The sequence below is a fragment of the Zootermopsis nevadensis genome, unplaced genomic scaffold (assembly GCF_977971745.1).
Source record: "Zootermopsis nevadensis isolate Lab colony 2312 unplaced genomic scaffold, Znev_1.0 Znev_ptg000021l, whole genome shotgun sequence".
Classification (NCBI taxonomy): Eukaryota; Metazoa; Arthropoda; class Insecta; order Blattodea; family Termopsidae; genus Zootermopsis; species Zootermopsis nevadensis.
In genome coordinates, this window is record NW_028259153.1 from 3,092,761 (window position 1) to 3,115,354 (window position 22,594).

Consider the following 22,594-nt stretch of genomic DNA (forward strand, 5'->3'; position numbering starts at 1 on the left):
TGCTACCCACTATGAAAACATATTCCCTACTCACTAACATTATTTGATATGGTTGTGAAAAACACGATGTTTGTATCATAATATTTATCTACTTAAAATTCCGCTGTCTGATATAACTTGGAACAGATACAAAGTAAGATACATACAAAACGTTGTATTTGATCGTAATGTAGGTTATATTTTTTCGATGCAATATAACAGTTCCATGGAAGATAAATGCAACGTTATTCCAGAAATTGTGACACATATTCAATACCGATTCTTTAAAGTCTGATGTAAATATGACAAATATACACAAGAAATACCTCGGATATTATTTGTCTAGCCAAGTTTAAAAAGCTTCTCCACTGAAAATATTTTTGAAAAAATCTTTGTCACACAATCCATTTTGTGTTCAATCGAAATTCTTAATTTTGTTAAATTATTTTGTGTGTTGAAGATGATACAATTAAAATAAAAATCATATAATATCATTAATACGTATTTGGCAAACCTATGCCAATATTTTCGATTACAAATTACAGGAGAACACACACGAACAGACACACACACACACAAAATACACACGCCCTGACAGAGATGTAGGTTTTCTTGGTTTTATCCAATATATTTCGGACACAGAGTTTCCCGGATAAAGATGTTTCTAACGTTGGACGGTAAATATACGGGTTTTAGTTGTAATTACAGAAAACACTTCAATCCCACAATAATTGCCAAGATATGCAATTATTAATTTCAAGCAATCAGTTAAATATTAAGCACGGAAAAACAGTAATAGCGGGCCCATACGTCATCGAGAACGTAAATAACAAATTGAACATCGTATTTCAAACGTTCGTATTTAAAGCAGAGTAATATTTTTAGGTTAACGGGAATATTTTGCGAATAAGTGAAAAATCTTAAGTAACTTTGGCCGGAAAACAGGAGAGCTGGGAATTTAGAGGAAGCAAGCAATTAAGATTGATCTTAAGCAGATTGTGAGGATAGGAGGAGAATTGAACTGGTTCAGATTCGTGTCTAGATGCAGGCTTTGATGTTTAGCAATGTTGAATTTTCGTGGGGTGTTTGTTAATTACTTGATTGATTGTATTAAAAATGGACATTGGTATTAAGCAGACTAAACTATTGGTCTATGTTGCATTCCGTTCAGTTTATAAACAGCAACATAGAATTCTATAGGTACACGATGCTTATGTTCACTTACCCATGATTTTCTCTTTTTCAAAAGATGAAAATATCTGCAACAAAGGTGATGCTGTCATATCCCCATCACACCTGCGAACAATAAGAAACACCAGTCCATATTAATGATTTAATAAACTGTATTCAGTGCATCGAATATTTTCTGTGTAGGCCTACCGTACAGATGTTAACAAAAGTTAAAGTTTTAACATACAAAATTTAATGAATCATAGGGGCATAACCAAACAACTTTTAACATCGAAGAATTATTTAAGTTTCTTGAGCGACGCATTTCCAGAAGGAATTACGACCAGCCAATCACACAGGCAGTAAAAAAAGACAATGTTCCCAACCACCAAGCTTCTAACAGTGGTAAGTATTTTTACAGTCTGCTGTATAGTCTTTGATATAATACGTTAAAATATTTAATTTGATTTTCAGAACAGAGAGACGAATGTTCCTAAAAGTAATTAAAATTCATTTATTAAGTATGATATTGTGTGTCTTCATGGAGGCAAGAACAGCTGTTTGAAATATTATTTAAATGAGCTGAGCCCCTAAAAGGGTTTAATTGAAACAACAAGTTCATATGTAAAATTAGCAGTTATTTCATATAAAATTCTTCCGTCTTCAACTTAACACTGCATTTGTTTACGTGTTGGGACGTCACGACAACACGCAGCTTTCTTCCATGTTTTCCCATTTTACCATGAGAGGGAACTGTTATGGGCATTCGACTCGGAGGGAGCTGCTTATCGGCTTTAACAGGGGTTAGTTACCGGAGAGAGATCGGAGGACGTTGGTCGACATTCGGACTTTGGTTCGCGGCGTGGCCTATGGTGAATCAGTCGGAGGACCACGGACTTCATAATGTATGGACAAGTTACAACTTATTTCACTGAGACGTATTATGAAGCCCAATGCCGGTTGATCCTATTAGTAACGCTGTGCTACCTGTTTGAGTCAGTCTGGGGTTTGTTAGTTATTAGTGTTCTATGTATATGACTTACGCATTTCAAATTTAATTGGAGATAGTCCCTCAAATTATTTTCCTCCAATTTAAAGTAACTCACAGAGCCTGAAACATTATTGTCCGAACAGAGATAATTACAGAAGTCACGACCATTTAAATTCTATTAGTAGAGACATAACATTTAGTAATTCTAATGTAAGGGGAACAACGGTTCATGTCAATTTTAATTATTATTATTATTTTAAAAATAAGAAATGTAAGACGTGATTAATGACAATATTTTTTGACACAGTGACCATTTTGTGAAAAAAAATGATGTATCTGTTCTTTTGAGGCAATATCAAAATAGTAACTAGCTTACTAATAAAAACAATTATTCAAGTCCTTGATTAAAAACTTATACTTTAAACTTAATAGGTTTAGAACCATCAGGGCCTTAAATAAATTTATAAAATATTTACGGACCATTTAAATGTATTTTATGGATTTTTTGTCTAGAATTAAAGTGATTTTTATCAATTTGAAAATTTAGATTCGTCTACATTTCTGTCAGTTTCGGCAGACAAAGAAATCAAATGTGTGTTAAACTACACATCTCTAAGAGTACTGGGCGTTGTAGACAACGTTCTACTCAAAAACTATCACCTATGTGTCTAGCGGTTAGACAGCTGGCCTTGTAACCCTGGGGTCTCGGGTTCGATTCCCGGCGGTGCCCGAATTTATAACTTGTGTTGGGCAAGGCCGTGGTCTAGGCAACACGGAGTTTTCCTCCGTGGCATCCCAACAATTACTCCATTCACACACAGAAGAAGGCAATGGCAAACCACTTCTGGATCATCTGCCAAGAACGTATATCAACAGGTCCCAGTCCGAGAAAAGGATGGAAGGATCCTGTTCATATGGACCTGTCGTCAGACAGAACACTAAATAAATAATAATAATAATGTGTAATGCAAGTTGCTATAATGATAATCTACAACTGTTCTGTACAGGAAACGTAAAAAGCCTTATGTAAATGTTAGCATTAATAAAAGTTGTAGAGGAACGGGTATCTCTGAGTCGCATATTGAATTATGTTCTATTTACTTCTTAGCAAAAACAGAAACTACTCATGAAATATACCGTTATCGTTTGATCTTTCAAACGGTTGTATTGCTGACAGATAACACATCGTTAAACACTACTGAATAGGCCTGTGTTGTTCTAAATTTTTTACCAGACACTTTTGGCCTGTTTTCTTAATAATTTGCATTGTAATGTTATCTGCCATCTTCCTCTCTCTTCTACTCTTAAGAATAAGGCTCTATGACGTGTTCCAATTCCAAGAAACTTCTAGGCATTTGGCATGAATTCGTATATCGGCACACACTATTTGATTCAGCGTACGTAAAATTTGTGGTTGAAGTGAAAAGGATGTGTCCTGAGACAGGGGTAGATTGAAATGAATTAAAATTATACCCAATTACTAAGACAATTTTAGTTAATTATTAATGTGATGAATGTTTATCGAAGTTAGTTAAAAATCCACTTCGATTTTTTTTAAAAACAAAATTATCCAAGAAAGCGAAAATGTGTGGAATATTTATGTAAATTTTTGTGGAAAGTACAGAAAAGTTGTTGTATTCTTAATGTAAAGTGGTCGTTAAAACTGACCAATGTGAAAGAATACTGAAAAGGTTAGAGACACTTTAGTTAAATTATCAAACGTTAAAATTAATCAAAACCGAGGTATTTTTTTTTTCGAGTTGATTCAGGCGTACGGTGGAAATTAATCACATTCTACGTTCTTAAACACACTTCATTTACTTCCACTGTGATACAAGAGAACACATCCCAGAAAACCGTGAACAGGCATAGAGTTGGACAGGAATTCAGGCCTAATACCGCGAGGTCACTGTGTCATTTAACCAAAGATCACAAATTATCGATTTACACGCCAATGTTTTATTCAAAAATATTGTCACAAAAACTGAAAGTTGCTAAAATGTTTTCTATATTAACATTTTATTTTGTTTTTGATGTATTTTTTCATATATTAATATTTCCCCTGTTCTTAGTTTCTGTGCAATTTTTTTTTTCATTATATTCCGAAGCAAGATTTTGCCCTAAGAAATTCTAAACTTTTTCTGAATTTTCCTAACCAACAAAGAAACTTGGTGAAAAATATGGCTTCAAGAATATAGATTATTGAAAAATTTTGTGCGTTAGGTTTCTGAGCTCATTATTCGTGTTAACGTGGAATGGAAGTTGATTACATGTCGTATTATAAACAACTTAATAAATGTCTTCCTTCTGTATCATAGAACTTTAGTTATATTGACCTTTTAGTAGCTTTTTCTCACATTTTGGCGGAATACCATACACTAGGGTTATATTCTGAAACGTGGTTAAACTTCTACCAGATAATACGGCGAAACAACCTAGTCGACAGCCATCTTGTTAAACCATGCTCGTTGTTACTTGTTTATACCTCCTAAAAACCTAATATGATCACATTCTTTCGCTCTGCTTGATTTCCATGGTTAGTAGGTACTGTTAAATATCACGTAGAACAGGATGTTTCGGTGTATCTGTAGTGAGTAAGCTTTCTGATGCGATAGCGGCGATCCGACAGTTTGTCTGCAAATAGTATTAACCTTGTTCCAAAGGTTAATCCATGTGCTGAAAGCTGGCAGGTAATATTTCATTCTGTACATGGTTTTGTGCGCATGAGCAGAACGACTCCGAGCACATCCATTGCGCTTTCCCGTGTTAACGGTTGCTATTTGGCGAGACTGTCTTCCTGGGACTGAGCCTCAAACTGACCCTATGTCTATCCCCCAGACGATATATGAGTAAATATGGAGCAGTGATCGCCTCCTTCTTAAAAAATTGCGTGCCACTTGGATCTAGTTATTCATTTGAGGATTGGAGCTTAACTATCCTATGCAGGTGAACTGAAACACGAAATAAATTGAACTGTAATGACCCATTACATAACAGATTTATTAGATCTAGCTTATTTGATTTTTATTTTTATAGCATGTTTTAAATTTCGCAAGTTTTACATCATCAGCCACACTAAGACAATTTTATTAATTTCCACCTTATTCATAAACTTCTATATTATATAATAACTATTTACAATTCATTAGCTTCCGGTTAATTGGGCCATCGGTTAATCGTGGTAGCCTTTTATGTAGGTTAAATCCTAAAGAACAAACCTTCTTAACTGTTTACGTGGAACTTGGCATAATTGGGGCAAACCGGAATCCAATGTATTTATATCTTTCTATTCTTATTACATTTAATCTCCTGCGTTTTCGTCTTCCGCTAAAATTTTCATAGAAACGCAGTGAATGCTAAAATATTTAAAGTGGATACGCCTACACATTTACCTCGGAGTTCAGCAAGCCTATAAAATCCGCACATAAATTATAACTTCCGGAAACGAGACGGAACGAACCAAAATTTTTAAAATTAAAATCTCATAAGTATTCGGGATTGCAGGTTTGCTTTACGATAAAGATGCTTGTCGTAGTCTATAAGGTTGTGATGAATAGAAACTTCTGTAACCGCCTACAAAATGCCACTTTGTTTAAACAACACACGTCTGTATGACAAAAACGAGTAACAATTACATGTTAATATCATCTACCAAAAAACTTCTAATTCTGACTACGTTGTAGGGTCATTGTTCCAAAAATAATCACACTTTATGCAGACATATCTCAATTTTCAGTGTATACGCCCTGAATTTGAATGCATTTACTCCAACGTTTCACAAGATTTTAAAAGTAATTAGGACAACAATTCTGGTCCCTAAGGTATAATTGTAACGATAATTTCAATGATTAATGATAAATTTAAGTCTACATACAACAATAAATATCTATTGGTTGTCCCGGAAAAACTGATCGTTCTGCAGATGTTAGAGTCTATATCCGAGCACGTCGTACGAAAAGATAAAAAAATAAATAAATAATAACACATAAATTACCAAAGAAAATTAGAAAGTTTTTTGAAAATACAGAACAATAGAACCTGGAATTAGGGCCAGTTCTAGGGATCTTGCATAAATAACATTTCTCCAACAATTAATAACCAATCAGACCCACAAGTGTCATATTTCTATGAATAAAACACAATATCTTATATGAGCAAATGGTTTACTGCTAAAAAAACTGGCCCTAATCTACGCAAATAAGTACAATGAAATTTATTACAAATAATTCAACAAAATATGCTCCCAGCATTAATTATAAAATTAAGTATATCGAAGAGATATTAAAAATAAAATTAATGCGTTTACACATTGATGATCACCAAAAGCGGTCAAATTATACTGACAAATTGATTTCCTAAGTTACGAAGACATGTTTGGCGCTTAGATCTGTGTTTCGTGTAAGCAACTCCGACACCTTCATATCAGTCTACGTTGTCTATTTTCACCTTTTAATGAAGCAAGGAATACTTTTGACCGCAATTTATATAACAGTAAAAATATATTCTCAATATAAAGAAAATTTTGCAAAATGGCTTGTGACAAAATTTGTGTGTGCGCATAATCAAGAAATTTTACGGCAAAGGGAACACAGCAGCCACGCCGGCCGTGCGCATGCGTGGCTCTCTACGCGTTACGACCTTCCGTTGTTTGGTGTTCCTGGCTTCCATATTGTAACAGCTGCTCAGCGCAATGCGCACACATGATGGGTGAACTGAATGTTCATCTGCCAGGATGATGTCTACCGGGACGGTTCATTATCTAAATACAAACGAGCCCTTGTTTTAAATTAATATTTGCTTAACTGGTGATTAAGTTTATCGCATTTTCTGTAAACCAAAGGTTCATTACCACGCTCAAGAGACCTCGCCAAGGGACCCTATCCCAAGGAAACAAATTCCCACTCTATTTATTTTGTACATGTTTCATTATATCCTTTCACCCATGTTTATCTTTCCCACTTCGACTCTTCCCTTCACGTCTTCACACCCCTTAGACCGATATTTTGATCTGTCATTCGTGTACGTATCCTAACCATTCCATACCCCTTGATTTCATTAGACGTATAATATTTGTTCAAGAAAACAAATTATATATTTTCTCATTGCTATTTTCTCTGTCGTATTTTCAAGATATGGGACTCAATAAATAAACAATTTAGCACAATTTTGTTGCTTTATGCAATAACATTTTCCGGAAATTTTTATTAATATCAGACTAATTAAACTTCTTCATAAACAATACAAAATCTTGTGTGTTCTAAATTTTAAAGCGTTTGAAATAAAACAGGAATAATACTGAGGACTGACGTTTCAGAGGGGCTTGCTGCCATCGTCAGGGAGATAAACACAGCGTCGCAGTGACTGACTGAAATTTACCGAGGATAATCTTGTAAATGTAGATTTATACGTCACTGGGAATAAAACGGAATGTGATAAACCGACGACCCTCTAAAACAACGGTCGAGCCGATAATAGATACTTCAGTTTGACCGAAGTGTCATTGTTCGATTACTAAAACGCTGGTTTGCACGACTTGATTTTGAAACTACTACTGAATTGTTATAGACTATGGATTCGTTCATGATGAATGCAAGGTTTCAATCGTAATATTGACAAATGAGGGCATACACATGGCAATTACACACCTCTTGAACACATGCATTTAAAATTTAACTAAAACAACAAATGAATTTATCCTTCGTCTTGTAGTTAAATGACAAATTTTAATTGGACTGAAATATTAAATGTAATGAAAATCCGTTAATTTAGATCGGATTTACTGAATACGGACAATTGGACGGACGGGAGTCGTGTATTGAAAACGTGCCTAGGAGAGCAGTCCAATTAAAAGCTGAATTTGTTAACTGGCTTTGGTCATGGCAGATAAAATTGCTTTCCTTCTCTTTTATAAAGATAATTTGCAACTGCACTATGCAAATATTTGCTACTTAACAAGATGAATAATTACGTATAATAAGTACCGAAGTATAAATCATAGCGTGTTATTATCTTTCATGTTACATAATTGTATCCAATTATGGCGTAGGTCAATTCTCTTCTGTGTTGTTCTTACTGAAATTGTAGGCTTGGCAGGGAAGGCTCCTCGTGATTTACTACGACTTGTAGAGTCAATGGATTAAATTACCCAGTATCTTCTCTCCGTCTGGCCTTCATAACGTGTGCTTGCAGATTTTAACTCATTAGCGACGAAGGGACCTAACTATTTGTACATGTCTGAAAGTTTTGTAAATGAAAAAGGGTAGATTTTAACATTTTAAAATTAACAGGTCAATTCTGCTTGCTGTCTTAAATAAATCAACAAACCCATATTATTTTTTCGGAAGTCACTTGTCATTTGTATATTTTTAGGAAGTAATTTCTACAATAAACATAATTATTCATTCTTTCTGCTGTAAATTTGCGAAGCTATTTAACACTTTAATTTCTTTAAAAATTATAACAATAATTCTAAACATAAAGACATAATTAAAATCGTATTAATAAAATAAAATGTAGACGTCTTTAATCCAGAAGGGCGTATCAGCATATTTGCATAATCATATATAAATGGTCCAATTGCACAAAATAATGGTTTGTATGACATACTAGAAAGCGTAATTCTGATTCTGCTCTACACAGAGATACTGTGCCAGGGACACGAAAATCTTTTGAGGACATCAAATTGTTTCCGTCTATTTTAAGAACGCATCCTTCCTCTCTCTTATACCCACTCGTTGAATGTCGTCATTTCTGCCTTTAAACCCTTTCCCTGGCAACCTAAAAGACCGCTTTTATGCAGGCCTCCTACTGAAAAACGCCTACGAACATTTTGTTTGATTTCATTTTCTAAATATCGTTTCGACGCCCGGGGAATATTCAGCGAAAGTCCACCAGGTAATTAATTGCGTGTTTTATATTCCAGTCTTTGGTACTTGAGGGAGGGGCATTGGACGTCTCCGTTTTGGAGACTCATTTTATTTTGTTTGGAAGTTGTTTCGGTTTATCAAACCGTCATCAGGTGTAAATTATAAACTTTTAAACTCAAATTACAATTATTTATAGTTTTTACAATTTTATAATTTTATCATCTTTCTCAGTATATTTTTTGGAAGTTGTGTTTAGATATTATTAATATAACATTATTTGTTGAGGTGGTGTTTTGATGTTTTACCAGTCTGTGAAGTAAAGGATTCGAAAACATTAATGAAATATAATTGAATATAGAAAACAAAATGAACTAAAATAATAAATAATAGTAAATAAACATACCATATATGAAATAGCAATCGGTTCAGATGTGTTCAGAGGAGAGATCCAGAAGTGTTACCATCTCGGAACGAGGTTCGTTGTGAATGTTCCGATGTAAATCGAATGCTCGATATGGAACATAAGATGATATTTAATCATTTTAATTACCTTATCTTACTATTTTATTGTGATTTGACGGTAAACAAATATAATAATTATTTTAATTAACATCACAATATGACGCAACTATACTATCTCAAGTATATATTACTATACATCACCATATATTACAATCGTCTCTGTTGTAATTGTTGATAATTTTGTTGTTATTGATTTCATTAAAATTTGGAATGTATATTATTTGTGTTAATGAACCATGCGTCTTGTTATGTGCCACACTTGGAAACGGGGGACTGCCACGTTTGGCCCAACTCTTCCCTGATTTATATATGGAAAAATACAGTTACTTTTGAGTATGAATACTAATGAGACACATTTGTCAAAACTAAGCAAACGTAAGAATTTAAACTCCTATAAGTCTCTCATTTTGTCATACGCCTTGCTTGAATAATGCCTTCTAATTCATGATGCAATAATCAGGTCAGTTCAGGCAGCTAGACGCTAGATCCGCGTTAAATCCCAGGTGACTTTGTCATGTGAGTGGTGAACATTGGATCAGATTTTTCTCCAATTTCCTTAGTTATACCCTGCTAATGACTATTCAGCCACTGCTACATCTTCATCTGTTACCAACCCACGAACTACATGACAACCCTGTCATCGGTCATGACTTAGGGGTTCCATCTCTGATCCGGCAGTTAGATGGTCACGGGATGAAGTCAGTTATTTATAGTACATCGTTTACAAGAACGTATTTTACACAGAGGCACTTCAATATATTCTATGTAATAATAAGCTTGAAATTATTTTGTTGGAAGGCGTTTGGTATATCCAGACGAACGCGAATTTTAATCCAGTCTGCGAGGCGCAAAAATCATGAAAATAAGCAGAACAATTAGGTCACATATCATAAATAATAATACACAATTATTATTATTAATATTTTATAACCAGTTTGTTAACCTTGTTTGTTAAGATCGCGCCTTTTTGGGACAGATTAAACACTAGATATCGCATATATGCCATGCTTACATTTCGACATAGTAGTGCTAAAGAATCTGACAAAGTAACACCATGCATCAAGAATATTTTTAAGAAACTAATAGTCGCTTACGTAGCCAAGAAATTCCCCCGAGTTATATGGATCCTGAGGGTACATTTACGTATTCACAAGTATCCACCATTGGTACCCATCCTGAATCACATTCCGCAACCAAACACCCATTCAACATATATTTTTATATAATTCTGAAAAGTACGCCTAGGTAACTCAGGTGTTTACTTCCCTAGAAGGTTTTACAACGAAAATTTTGTATGCATGTCTTATTTCTGCTACGTCCAGCCCACAAATCTCATTACTGCAAACGTAATACGCATTCCTGATGGCGAGTTAAAATAGATCACGAAAACTTTAACATATACCATGCTCTTCTGTAGAAACAATGGCGCCTCGAGCAGATAGCGAACATCGGGCGTTGAACTCTAACCACCCTGGGCGTTGAACTCAAGCCCCCTTCATACTAATATTTACACTGTGTTCGTTGGACGGAAAATTGGAGAGCGCTGGGTTCGGAGCAGCAAATGAACTGAGAGCTGACTTCACGAAACACTTGTTACCTCCGGTCTCCATCTCGTGTGGTTTGATGATCGGTGTGGCCTCACCAAAGGTCAGGTTCACAAACTGATGCCTTAAGATCTGATATACAACTGCAAAACACTACGCTAATGGATTGGTGTCTCTTAGAACATCCAAAATTATAAGAAAGTTTGAGTCGAAAACATTACTAACAAGTCCATAGTAACGAAGTTTGCCTAATCCACCTGTAACATGCTGATCCTTGGACTGCTCTAAGCCAAAACTTGTCGTACAAACAGAGAACTGCTTTGCCTACAGAATGCAAATCTGGTATTTATAAACTAAATTTTTAGAACAGGTGGAATCCTGGATTTATTCCAGTGCACTCCAGATGTGAAATTTGTTAAATAATACTAATTCTAACATATAAATAATTCTGATAAGATATAGCCTAAATCATTACAAAAATAAAATCATTAAAAATTCATAGAAAGCAATTCTTGGCCCGAGTAATCTAAATTCTACTAATATTTAAATAATAAAACTCGTAATCCGAATTACCCAAAATTACAATATCAAAATATTTATATTAATTTAAATACTTCCGTTTCCAACAATCAAACATGGACACAAGGTGGCCTGTTTTGTACGGCTGTGAGATGACTGCTTGAGCGGGCGTCGTCCATTGGCGCCTAGCTAACTGGCTTAGTGTCGGTGTGGGTAGCGGAAACTTTAATTTTCTACATGACTGTACTTTGCCTCCAGCAGGCTTGAATAGAGGAGAGCCCGTGCTCTCACAGATCACCGATCCCAGATAAGAGGAATTCAGTAAGCTAATCAAAGTTGCAGTCTGGCATAAAATGGCTACCTAACCACATAGTTATTTAATAATCAACAAACAAAAATCAAATCCGTAAAGTTTGGTCTCTTGTGTCATGAAATTAATTATTTTTAATAAATTCTACAAAATTAGAGAACTACATACGCCACCTTGCTTAAAAAATAAGCATTTAGAAAGGAATGTAAATAGGAACTCTATAACTTGTCATTGACTCAAAATTAAACTTAACCTAGTCTGAAAAATATTTCGGATAAAAGGGTAACTTTAAAGAATCATTAAATGTTCTGTTGACGAAACCCTTTTAGATATATCTATAGTCATATAAAATAAATTATCATCAGTAACACATCTATTGCGTAGTAGTGGATTTAGTGTAAAATTTTAATAGCTCTTTGTTAAAACTTTACTCTTTATGAAACATAAATAATATTTTAAATTGTACTCATCTGTATATTTTGTACTAATAACTTATCCCACATCCTGAAGTCAGTCTGACTAACTTTGGGGTTCATAGTATGTATCTAAACGCTGAGAAGAGCGAGAGGAAATGATATATAAACTTTTTACAAAAGTTTATTTCGATTTCGTGAAAGGAAGAGATTAACCGAGAGAAATTTAAGGTACACGTATTCTTTCAAGCCCCCCCATGCGAACTTGTCTTGTTCAAAAAGAGAGGGAAAGTGGCCTATACGTTGTTCATAATATGGGTACGTAATGACATCAGGAGAGGATCAGTAATTGCAATTAATTTAAATCAATTAATTGCATATTATTTAAGGTTTTATTTATTTATTATTAACTGCAAATGGGTTTATACCCGGTGGCAGTGGTTCTACAATAAGACACAACAAAACAACACACATCACACAAAATAACATACCACACTCAAAATAAAACAACTCATAAGATTACCGCGTTTGTACGTATATGTAGTTCTTTTAAAATATTTAATCAGGAGAGCAAAATCCAGAAATTTTTCAGTTTTTATATAGATCAGTCATGTGCATGAATTAGTCTTATTAATTACGAAATTAGAATAATCAGTATACAGTGTCAACGGTAAAAAAATACACTTTAATGAATATTACATTATAAGGCCCAAAATTCCTCAACAATAAATGGTCACCAACCAACATTGATTATTATACAGAAATAATTCTTATATCATTACAATGGGATAGTTGAGAGTGTAATTTAAGTTCTGAAGTTACGTAATTTGTGACATACGTTTTTCAATGCATGATCTCATTCGAGAGATCTCCGAACACATGAAATAATTATACGTTACTGATCTACGTCGATAATTAAAATTGATATCGGTTTCCAATATCTGAACGGCATCGAGATTAACTTTGGAATTTGCACTTATGCGAAAATTTCAGTATTTATTATTTTAAGTAAGTTAACATTAAATGTTATTTATTGAAAACTAATATTTGATACCGTTGTGAAACAGACAATATAAAAACAAGTCTATGAGTTTCATACGACCCCACATTTTATTCGCATTCTACGAAATTTCGTATTTTTCAAGCTCCAGGTCAGTATTTCGTGTGTCCCTTATGTCGTTCTCTGTTTATAAGTGTTCCAGGAAGCCTCCAACGCTTGGCATCCGATGGAATGTCTTCTCCCAGCATTTTCAATAACATCGGTTAGTGGTTAAAACATTATTAATGACATTCTCATGGACGTAATAAGTCTCACTTTAACTTAGTAAAAAAGGTAAAATGTTTTAAAAAATAATCAAGGTCAATGTGACTTAAATCGTTTTTGAAATAACATTTTGCTCTTAATAAACTTTGCATTTTTAAAATAAATTCATGGAACCTAAGCGATGTTTTAAACTGTGTTTCGTGTCGTATTTGTAAACCAAAGCCACGACAATGTAATTAGCGAGAAAATTGGGCATAACATTACTACCACACTGAATTAACCTCTAAAGGTGTTTGAAATATGATACAGCGCGGTGGGTTGTTCCAGATTTTCATATCGCAGTTTCGGATTCAACAAAAAATCGGAAGTTAACGATGTTACATTTATGCAGACTTTAACTGATTAAATCGTATTTTGGTTTACAGGCATGCATGATTAATAAGACAACATATTGTGTAAATGAAAATTGAAATTATTCAGAACTGTAATTTTGACTGTTGTTATGCTAGACAGAATGAGATGAAATTTGGTATGGACGTCATTTCATTGGTATCTACCATTATAAAGTCGTGCCGTTTAATTTTCCACAATCGGTAATACAACTTTGGTGGACGAACGAATTTCTGAGGTGAAATTGACACTGGCGTCACTTAATATAGAGTCATACAATGACTTTTGAGAATAGATTTTCGAAAGATATACAATTTTGGTCCAGCAATTACTTGAACGAAGATATCCGTCTTCTGGGTTATTGCGCTGTGTAGTCTAGTCGATGTTAACCAACGTCATCGCCCTGATGACGGAGGCAGTATGACCTCTGAAACGTTGATAAACATCGACCAGACTACACAGCGCAACAACCCAGAAGACGGAAATCTACATACTCATCGCCCTGATGATGGAGGCAGTATGACCTCTGAAACGTTGGTTAACATCGACCAGACTACACAGCGCAATAACCCAGAAGACGGATATCTTCATACTCACCGCTGTGAGAACCTCAAGTCTTACAATTACTTGAACATTCTAAAACTACTGAGTAATCCACCACAGAACTAATTGGCGGTGTGCTGTATTGATATTGATTCATAACACCTACAGAAGACATTATTAAAACATTATTTGTATTGTTTTAAATTAAAACAAAGTAAGATAATGACGTAAGACTGGTTTTACAGAGTAGCATGTTAAGAAATATTTAAGCATTTAACGAAGGCTACACCTCACATTTATTGAACAGCTCGTAAAGCAATTTGTGATGTTCTGTCAAAAATCAGATTCCAAGAAAAATATAATAAAGGGAACTTGTTTGAAAATTATGTTAATATATTTCTGAAAATGTACATATCAGCGAATGAATAAATCTTACGTTGTAAAGATAAGGATATTCAGAATTTTCAAAGAATGCATGTGGATACTCGATAATTTCCAGTCTTCTTATGTGAGGGTATGGCACCTGTCTTTGTCTTTAATTGGTCACATTGATTGAGGGTGTTTGGGATGTGATGGGAAGAAGTAAATGAAGGCAGGAGAAATTTTCAAAATTTGTACACGTCATAAAATATTACCCTAGGCAGATGAATAAATTAAGACAGGGATGGGCACGGATTATACGGGAGAACTAAGATATACACACAAAAGTTGTCGTAGAGGTAATGAGAATATTTTCTGGAATTTTAGAATCAGTTTAAAGGGAATTGGTTTTTTGTAGAATTGAAACAAATTCAGTACGTAACATTACTATAAACAATTTATTAACAACAACAAGTAAATAAATACACATATAAAGAGGAAGGGAAGTTCAAAATGAATAGAGAAAGAATTAAATTGACAAGGGATGGAAAGAAACAAAGACTGAACGTAAAATGAGAGCAGGTAATAGGAAATTTAAACAAAATATTCTCTTATTTAATTTTACCTTATTACATTTTTTCTTCTATACTCGTTCTTTCAAGTTCAGTAATATTTAAAAAATATTTTAAATTATTTACGTTACAGGCCAATGTTGAACCACTTTCACTTCAAAATATACCCTCACTCCAATGAATTTGGAAGTAAACATCATCAGAAGTTACACAACAGTAATTAAGTTTTAGTTTATAAGATTATAATTTTTAACTTTTAACTTTACACCTGAAGATGGTTCAATGTAACCGAAACATGTAGTAAAAAGATGTATCAAATATGTAAATGATATTTTAATATCTTATGTATAAATTTTATTTATATACAATTGTGATTAGACGGAAAAAAAAAACACGAATAATTAAAATATTCTGGTTGGAAAGATTGCAAGCATTCCTTTAATATTTGTTGACCTATGTGTAGTAGCCTGCAGGCCAAACATCCCGATGTGTGAACACAGTTCTTTGGTGGTTCCGGTTGTGATGGCGTTGAAGAGCTCATATTGGCTTCTAATTTGCACACAGCCAACCAAAACTTTTCTCTTTTTTTCCCCATCTTACAAACTCCCCAGGCTAAGTTTTCCATTCGCTTTTCGGATGTCTTACTTAACTGTGGATGGAGACAAGGAAAGGGTTAAAATGCTGGCTTGAGTTTTCTCTGCGAGTTTTATCAAAGGCTTAAACCAAATTAGAGGGAGGTCTTTTGTGGCTCTAAGATTTAACTAATCCACCCCAGTAGTTCCTCTTTTTTTATTTCCATCTCATTCTGTTTGATTTACAGGTCATTTATTATTTTCAATGTCTGAGAAGTGAAAAGTCACGTGAACGCAAACTGAATGATAAGTCTGCCATTTCGTAGAATTGTGGTTTAGAAATAAGAGATGACATATTTAAAGCTGCAATTTTTCTCTTATAACTAAATTGGATTTCACTGTAAATTCTTAACAGCATCGTTATAAGATGTGAGACTGATCATTTTCTCCACGGTTTCTAAAGAAATTTTAAAATGTCCGTGTCCAATGCGTAATATAAATCCTTTCTTAATGCTTTTACTCAAATGATAATGTACAGTTTATGTCACTTCAGAATAGAATTTCTATCATTCAAATAACTCTGAGACTTAAAATTACTAACAGAATATATGACAATATAAACGTTACAAAATACTTATTACGTACGAATCACGTTAGACGTTTGTTACGACCAACTGGTAGTAATTTCATGACAGCATGATAGCATTCAGTAAAGAAATCACTTACAATCTCCTCTCACCTAGCTTTGGATTTGCAAAGGTTCCCATATGTTACAGCAATCATGTCATTTAGTAAATCGTTTGGGTCTACTTGTTAAGTCATCGTAGGAAGAAAGCAATTATTACGTTGGATTCACTTGTGTTCCATTATTCTCTAAAGTACATATGATTGTAGAAGTTACAACGAATGACAATAAACTGGAAATACAATTTATTATTCTCTGACATATTTTCAGAACATGCTAATTTTGGATAATTTAGTCAATAGTACTACGTAGGAAATTTAAATGGATAAATAAAAGACGGACGTGTAGTAACATTATTTATATGTCTTAATGTGAAGGGAATGAGTTCTAAGACGATGAATATCGAGCCTTGGGAGACCTAGGTTTAGCTCAGAGGATAATATTAAAATGTACTATAAAGAAATACGTGTATCTACTGGATTCACGTGGCTCAAATAGTAGGGCAGAAATATGTTTAGTGATATAGGAAACATAAACAGTGAGCAAATTTCTTTAGTGAAAATATTTTTTGCAAAAGAATATAATAGTTTAGCAGACTGGAAGATTAAACAGGACAGAAATGAAATGCAAAAGTAATATTTATCACACCTAAAATTACAGATGCAAATTTGTGTAATGTGTTCATTACTGACATCCGATTTTAAATGAAACATTAAAATCGGTTCCACACTTCTAAAATTTTTACACACGGACAGCCAGAGGGGCAGCAAGATAGAAATTGCGACCACAGTAGGTATACTTTTGCAAAATTTCAGTACAGATCTACACGAGTAGCCTGTATACGGCAATACATAGAAGATGAATAATATATATATATATATATATATATATATATATATATATATATACATTGAATTCACACGATGATACCTCGTATAACAAAATGGCTTCTATGCTTTGCAGAAACACGAGTCTTGTGTTTTAGCCCACAAAGGGCTGTCTGTAAGCATGGTGCGAGCAGAGGTCAAGACGTGCTTCCTAGAACCACCTTAACTCTCCAGGGTTCGAATCACACTCTCAGGTTTCGTGGACCCGGGTCTAGCTCTCAAGTCACTAGACATGAATTATTTGAAGATGCGGTTATATATTTCTTTGCTCTCGTCCCAGTGCAGGGATTCAACAGCCTCGCTCGAGGAAGTCAGGGACCCGGTAGCATACGACTCACTGGCATGCAAATGAAGAGGGTAGACATACACGTGAAGGAATCTTCTGAATTCAGCGTCGGCACGGCGTTCGTAAGGGAAAATGAGTGTAATTATGAAGGGTTGGTGTCAGGAGAATTCTTCATCATCTGCTATGAACATTGGACTCATTCTGTGTTCAAGTTCCGTCAGAACCAATGACTTTTTTATATCCAACTTTTCCATTTTTGACCCAAAATACTTCTTCCACGAGGTCTAAACTGTATACCTCGTTTTTCTATATTTTATTTTCGTTCTAAATGTCCTTTCCATTTATTTCTGTGTTCTATTGTCTAAACAAATTTGTTTCTTTCTGAATTCTTCAGTTGCCTTTCATTTATTAATGCGTGTTATTCTATTAATATCCCGAATAAATTAACTTTAGGCTCTCGCAAAATTACATATAATGTAAATGTCTAAAAATTATATCAGTACAGTACAAACGGTACGTCCATAAATGTATGTAATTTTAAATGGATGTAATCAAATTGGAAGGAGGCATTCGGGCGGTAACAAGACTTGTCGTATGTAGTCTGTGTACAATAGGATATAAGATGTAACATCTCAGTTCATTTGAAATCTCAGATGTTTATTGTTCTGAACGTTCCGGTTCTGAGTATCGGCCTTAGAACAGAATGGCATAATTAGTGTTTTTATCAATGTAAACAAACACTAATAATAACTGTTATAATTATTATAATCTCAACTATAATTCGATGACGGTGGACGTCTTATTGAATGTTAGCTATATCTTCTTGCCCCTTGAACATTCAAACCCGCTAAATTTCACACTAACTTCAGTCGATATTAAAGACGAAACTTTCATCTTACTTAACCTAAGCAGCTAAAGCGAACATCAGAATTTCACTCGATCAGAGCTCGGCTGCAAAACAGATTTCATTAATTAGGTTATTAAATGTTTCCTATCGCTTCCAACAGACGATTAATTCCCTCAGAAACATATCGAAATTTATCGCGCAATCAGACAGTTGCTAACATTCAATACTAGAGGTCTAATTAATTGTTTAATCAGTCCAATTTTTTTACGTACGTTACGAAAAAAAATAAATTACGGTAAGCAAAATGTGAAAATGACAAATACAACAGAAATTGAGGGAAATATAAAAACGTTTAATAATTATGGAAAGAAAAGGTACTGGACAAAACATGAAAATGAATTGAAATTGCAGAAAAAACAAAGAGAGAAAACATTGGCACGCAGGAAGGAAGAGAAGTGTAGAAATAGATAAAGAAACAAAGAAGGAAAGAAAATAAAAAAGACTTAAATGAAGTAAAGAACAGAATAGGTTGAAAAGATTAAATGCAGAGAAATCAAGAGAAATATGGAAGAAATAAATAGAAAGAAACAGGAGACAAGAAAAAGAAAATTTTAATTTCGGTGTTGAATAAAATTTTCCTGCGTTCTCAGATAAACAAATTTATTTGTTCTATGTTGAATAAGGAGGAAATGCCACAGCAGTGGAAGGAATCGATTATTATACCAAAACAAAGAAGGGCGATAAGACATTGTAATAATTATCGAGGAACCTCCCTCTAATCACCTGCTTACAAAATTTTATCAAACATTATTCTGGCGAGGCTGACTCCATATGCAATTGAAATGATTGGGAATCATCAGTGTGAGTTCAGTAGTAACAGATCAAATTTTCTACATTCGACAGATACTAGAGGAAAAAGTGGGAATACAATGGAATAGCACATGAACTATTTATAGCATTCAAGAAAGCCTACGACCAAGTTAAATGAGACGCTGTTTATAATATTTTTCTTGGGTTCGGTGTCCCTAAGAAGCTGGTAGGGCTAATTAAAATGTGTTTAAGTTGTGCTGTATGGGTGCGAAACTTGGTCTCGCACTTAGAGGGAGCAACGTAGATTGAGGATCTTTGAGAACCGAGTTTTGAGGAGCATATTTGGACCTGAAAGGGAGGAAGACGGATTTAGAAGAAAATTGCATAATGATTAGCTTCACGGCTTGTACTCCTCACCTGGTAATGTTAGGGTGGTGGGTCGCATTGGGGAGATGAGGTGTTGGTTGGGAGGCCTGAAGGGAGGAGACCTCTGGGAAGACCCCGGCGTAGGTGGGAGGATAATGTAAAAATGGGCCTTAGGGAGATAGGAATTGATGGAGGGAACTGGATGCAGCTGGCTTAAGGTAGAGTCCGGTAGCGAGATTTTGTGAACACGGTTATGAACCTTCGGGTTAAATAAAAAAGTGGGCTATTCTCTAACAAGCCCAGTTTACAAATCGACTTTCCAAAGGCTATTCTGTACCATAGAGTGAGTGCTGAATATTAGAACATTTACAACAAAATCTTAATCGTTTCCAAATGTACTTTAATTCGTAAGAGGTTAATTAAAGTAGCAGATCCTTTGTGTACTTGAGTTGCGCTGTATTCGTAAACTAACATAAATTACCCCCTCCCTTTCGTCAAGGCAGGATCACAAGGGATCAACCGACATTGGCAGAACTGGAAAAAGTAATTTAACATTTTGAAATATTCCCCACTTTCATTAAGTTCTCTTGTATTGTTTTTGAGTAGTGATAATAGAGGCGAGGTTTAAAATTTTGGATAGAGCTTGTATTTTACAATACCGACATTTCGCCCCTTCACGTGCTGTAATCTGTTGGAAAATATTAGAACCGGAAATTCTCACAAAGGAAATTTGGCTGTAGCGTTCTCGGCCATTTTGTGAGTTTTTTGTTCAAGGACTGCGCGTTTGTTGATTGCTGTTGTTTAAAGGTACAACGACTTAAAGTTAAGTTAAAATATAAACATGAAGATATATTACAGCTTTAGATATTCATTCAACTTTTAATACTTCAGTACGCGAGTCATACTTTAGCTCTAATTGATTGGGCCCAAGAGAGTAGGATTTACCTAAAGACGGAGATGAAGTCCCATCTCCGAAACGTCGTGACTTTTATTGGTTTTATTTAGTGTTGGACGATGGATAATGTCCAGAAAACAACTTGCTTCAACAACGCACCATCGTCACAAAATTTCAGGATTGAGCTTTACTGAAATCTACGATATTTCGTGATACGCAGACCAGCGTAAGTCTAACACATGGATCCTATTATTGTTTAGCACATTCAAAATTGCAATAAGTCGTTTACATCTAAGAAGATTACCTGGTTACGTGGAAATGTCTTCGTAGAAAATAACGTAATTATTTTAGAATAAAAGTTCTGTAAATGATTATTGCTATGCATTTTGTATTAAAAATTGTTGAATATATCATATTTCGATACTTTATCGAAATGTAGCACGTATATTTTTTGTATGATTCAATATTGTGTGTACGAGGTGCGATCGGAAAGTTTCAAGACTGCGCGTATAAAAACCTGTACACTTATCTCAGGTATTAAATTCGCAGATGGTGCTTGACAGGCTGACAAAGAAATATTTCCAGGGATGCTTCCAGGCTTGGCAGCTGCGCTGGGATCGTTGTGTTCACTCCCAGGGGAACTACTTCGAGGGGGATGGATGAATTTAATACCTGAGATAAGTGTACGGGTTTTTATAGGCGCAGTCTTGAAACTTTCCGATCGCACCTCGTAAGTTATCAATACGAATTATATTGTTTCGAGCCCTGCAGCCAAATAAATTTATAATTTTCCTTATCCGGGCAACTGTTTCAGGGGAAGATGTTAAAAACGAAATGGATCACGTATTTGCACGTTCGTCTATACTGCGACAAGTCTAATATGGATAGAATTCATCAAGGAAAAGGACGATGATCTGTCATTCGATTTCTGTTCCCAGGTGGTGTGAAAGTTAGTGAAAGTAACCGAGGAATTTCACATGGGTAAAGCGATAAGCGTATGAGGAACATGTCGCTTCCACTTTTACAGTAGAAGGTGGAGACCCTATGTTCCTCTAAACGTTGTTAACCCCTCACAAGATTACACTGAATCACATATCAGAAGAGACACGAGAGACACTGTTTTATATTTGAATCAGGAAACTTGTTGAGCGTTGAGTGAAGTGCTTTGGAAAAAAAATGAGCATCACATTGAAAAATAAAATATTAGTACCCTTAACTTTATTTATTTATTTAGTGTTCTGTCTGACGACAGGTCCATATGAACAGGATCCTTCCATTCTTTTCTCGGATTGGGACCTGTTCATATACGTTCTTGGCAGATGATCCAGAAGTGGTTTGCCATTGCCTTCTTCTGTGTGTGAATGGAGTAATTGTTGGGATGCCACGGAGGAAGACTCCGTGTTGCCTAGACCACGGCCTTGCCCAACACAAGTTATAAATTCGGGCACCGCCGGGAATCGAACCCGAGACCCCAGGATTACAAGGCCAGAGTTCTAACCGCTAGACCACCTCCTCATATTATTATTTAGTGTTCTGTCTGAGGAGAGGTCCATATGAACAGGATCCTTCCATCCTTTTCTCGGATTGGGACCTGTTCATATACGTTCTTGGCAGATGATCCAGAAGTGGTTTGCCATTGCCTTCTTCTGTGTGTGAATGGAGTATTTGAAACCGGGGAAGCCCCCGGAGGAAAACTCCGTGTTGCCTAGACCACGGCCTTGACCAACACAAGTTATAAATTTATGACGAAATTCTATTTAATTTTCTACTTTAATTCTCTCTCATATTGTGATATGCAGCGTT

The 22,594-nt window shown here is 34.9% G+C and overlaps 1 protein-coding gene across 1 annotated transcript in view; it reads right to left on the bottom strand.

Moving 5' to 3' along the window:
• The window catches only part of LOC110832116 (uncharacterized), a 223,042-nt gene extending 221,767 nt beyond the window's left edge, over positions 1–1,275 (bottom strand). Inside the window, exon 1 of the mRNA XM_087353112.1 lies at positions 1,205–1,275. Within this exon, the coding sequence (XP_087209238.1) occupies positions 1,205–1,262 (58 nt within the window). The 5' untranslated portion in view covers positions 1,263–1,275. The remainder of the gene's footprint in view (positions 1–1,204) is intronic.
• Between the last annotated feature and the right edge of the window lie 21,319 nt (positions 1,276–22,594).